The sequence below is a fragment of the Octopus bimaculoides genome, chromosome 11, assembly GCF_001194135.2.
Source record: "Octopus bimaculoides isolate UCB-OBI-ISO-001 chromosome 11, ASM119413v2, whole genome shotgun sequence".
NCBI lineage: Eukaryota > Metazoa > Mollusca > Cephalopoda > Octopoda > Octopodidae > Octopus > Octopus bimaculoides.
In genome coordinates this window covers 9,633,441-9,636,830 of record NC_068991.1, presented here as the reverse complement: position 1 = coordinate 9,636,830, position 3,390 = coordinate 9,633,441, and the positions used below count along the sequence as shown (strand labels likewise).

The 3,390-nt window shown below is 35.0% G+C and overlaps 1 protein-coding gene across 1 annotated transcript in view; it reads right to left on the bottom strand.

The window, feature by feature from the left end:
- Window positions 1–3,390, bottom strand: part of LOC106880919 (uncharacterized) — a 64,803-nt gene that overhangs the window by 20,344 nt on the left and 41,069 nt on the right. Inside the window, exon 4 of the mRNA XM_052971519.1 lies at window positions 1,574–1,744. Within this exon, the coding sequence (XP_052827479.1) occupies window positions 1,574–1,744 (171 nt within the window). The remainder of the gene's footprint in view (window positions 1–1,573; window positions 1,745–3,390) is intronic.

The window sequence follows — 3,390 nt, the reverse complement described above, 5'->3', positions numbered from 1 at the left end:
ACACACACACACACACACACACATATATATATATATATATATATATATATATATATATATATATATACCTACATACATACAAATATATATATATATACCTACATGCATACATACATATATACCTATATGCATACATACATATATACCTATATGCATACATATATATATATATATATATATATATATATATATATATATATATATACATGCATATATAATATGTTTAATGTGTCCTTTTTTTAAGGTGGTTGAGCTAGATTTGAGGAAAATCTGACTTATTTTCAGCAGGTTGAGCAACCATATAGCAACCTATTCCATGACTCGTCAGCACTTTGGTTGTAAGTAAAGCAAGCAGTAGCTGCAAAGTTAATGGTGCTAGTGGTTAAAGTCCAAAGTTAAGTAAATTGTAACAACCATACCCAACAAAATGTAATCACTTTCATGAATAACAACCTTCGAGACTCACACCTCTTCATACATTATAACAAGGACACAAATGTTAGAGAACATTAATAATAATAATAAAAAAAAAAAAGCAAATTTATTTAGCAGGTATTTATTATTCATGGAGAAACAGGTAGAATATTGCCCCACCACACTGAACAGATATGAATCAATTTTTTTTTTGTTGCTGCTAGTTTTATGAATAACAAAGTTTAAAAGAGCAGAAAATAAAACTATAGTGTAATGTTTAAACTTTTGTTTAGCAGATAAATTTTAATCAATAATTTTAGCTTGGTTATTAACATTGTGCTTTCAGGTGTGTACACATGTATATCTTTCTAGCATGCACTCATAAGCATAAAAGAGTATAGAGTGTGTAGTGGGTCTAATTCACTTCTTACCTTTCCTGCTTCTAAGAATAAACCTTATGTTTTATACTTCCACGATTAATAAGATATACTAGTAAAATATTCAATTCAAGTCATTCAACTACACCTTCTGCAAAAATGTATGTATGCACACACGCACGCACGCACGTATATACACAAACACAGGGTATTGATATAGTTTTCACATATACATGTTTTTGAAACTTGCTCTCACATACAAATAAAAACAACACAAATAAAAGGCACATTAATGACCTATATAGATATTTCCCATTGAAGAGAAAATTATCTGTCAAGTAATACTGGCAACAAGTGACACAACACTGTGAAGGAATATACACCTACACAAAAGATTGACAGTTATGACCAGCTAATGTGGGGAGGGAAGCCTCGGCATGGTCACTCAGCATGTTAGACATAGCAGCCAAACCTCTGTCAAACCACTGCTTTGGAAAAAAAAAACGGGAAGAACAAATTCAACAACATTATGTTATCCTAGTCACCCCTACATGCACACGTATAATGACTAAGCCTGGAATGACTGACTATATAGGTTTTATCAATCAGGGCTGACCTGGGACCAAACAATAACATCAAATGGGAGTGATTGATGGAGGAAATGCATAATCTAATCTAGAGTCACCTTTCACCTCACAGATAACTGCAGTCATAATGGGGAGAGAGACAGAGACAGAGAGTGTATATATGTATATATATATATATAAGATGAAATTGCTTACAGCGGCCAAATCAATATCCACTGGGGCTTCCCAGTCACTGACATCACTATCAGAGTCATAATTTGCAGCAGTCATTTCCTCTGAGGCTGTCTCTGAGTATTCCTGGCTAGGAGACACAGCTCCAGCAGAGGAAGGTATTCCCTGATCAGCCATGGTGTTGAATAAATGACACTATGTTTAGCTAAGTCATTAAAGGAGGGGAGGAAGAGAAGGAGGAAGAGAGAGAGAGAGACAGAGAGAGAGAGAGCTGAGATCAAAGGCAAAAATAGTGTAAAGAGGAAGAGAGAGAGAGAGAGAGAGAGAGAGAGCGAGTGAGAATCTGGGGTGGGGGTGGAGATAAAGTAAAAAAAAAAGGAAAAATATTCACAGCAAGTGTTCCTCTAACACTACAACTACCACTGTCATTACTACCACCACCACCATTACTACTACAACTATTACTACTAACATTTTACAACATATAAATACTACTTCTACTACCACCACCACCACTAACAACAACAATCATGCCTCAACAATCACAGCTGCACCACAACCACCATAACCCCCCCCCCCACTTCTACAACCATTCCTTCCCAGCACAACTATACCATTAATACAGCCAACACCACTACAACAATTTCCACTGCTGCTACAATCACTATAACCCCCCCCCCACAACACTATTCCCACCACTGCTACAAATCATCACACCTCTATAACCATCCAACCACTGTACAATTACTACTACCACAACACAACCACCCGCTCCACTTTCACGACTATTAACAACACCACTGCACTATTACAACCACTATTAACACCACCACTGATACTACAACCAATACTACACCATACCATTACTATAGTCACAGCCAGCACACAAATCAAAACTTTATCATTTTTTTTTATTTTTGTTTTTATAATTTTCTGCTTTATATCGTTTTAAATTTAGAAAAAAAAAATCTATTAATTTCCCTCTTTGTATTACTTTAATCAAAGTAAACTGCATTTTAGTGTAGTTAAAGTGGGAAAATTTCTGCATTAAGAAAGCAATGAAGAGAGATAAGATGAAGTGTGTTGCTGAAATGGGGAGAGAAAAAAATAGAAAAGAAAAAAATACAAAAGAGTCTGATAAACAGAGAAAACAAATGTCAGTAATAAAATCACTTAGGGAAAGTTTTCAAGCTGGAAATTACTGTACTTATTTGCAGTAACCAGGACTTGGCAGTCAGACTTAGTAAACTAATAAACATACATTACACATACAAAACAGAAAAATTTTACTTTCTCACTCTCGTTAATTAAGCACAAAGACAAAAAAAGTGGCTGATAGAAAATTATCTAACTATATACTAAAAGCAGTAATTATGATTTCACTGACAATCATACTTTGACAAACACGAATATGTCCTGGACGTGATGAATAGTTTGGTATGGAAAAGAAAAGAGTTAAAAATACTGCTGCAGAGGAGGGGGTTTGCTGAGACGGCCTACAGATTGAAACTAAATTGATTGGATAGAAAGTTGAACACGTAATCTGATAGAAAGACGCGTGGGTGATGCTACAGGTAGGCATATGGCATGTTAGAGGACAGCCAGGGTGTAGGACAGGTGGGTAGATTTTATGGATTTTATTTATATTTCAAAGGAAACACTGTAGTTGCTTGGTGTGTTTACATGTATGAAAAAAAAAAAATGTCATTGTCAACAGACAGATAAATATGCGTGAGTTGTGTGTGTGTGTGTGTGTGTGTGTGTGTGTGTGTGTATTGGGTATCTATTTGTCTGTCTATACGTTGTGTATGTATGAGTGCAAAGGTTAATGCAATTTACAT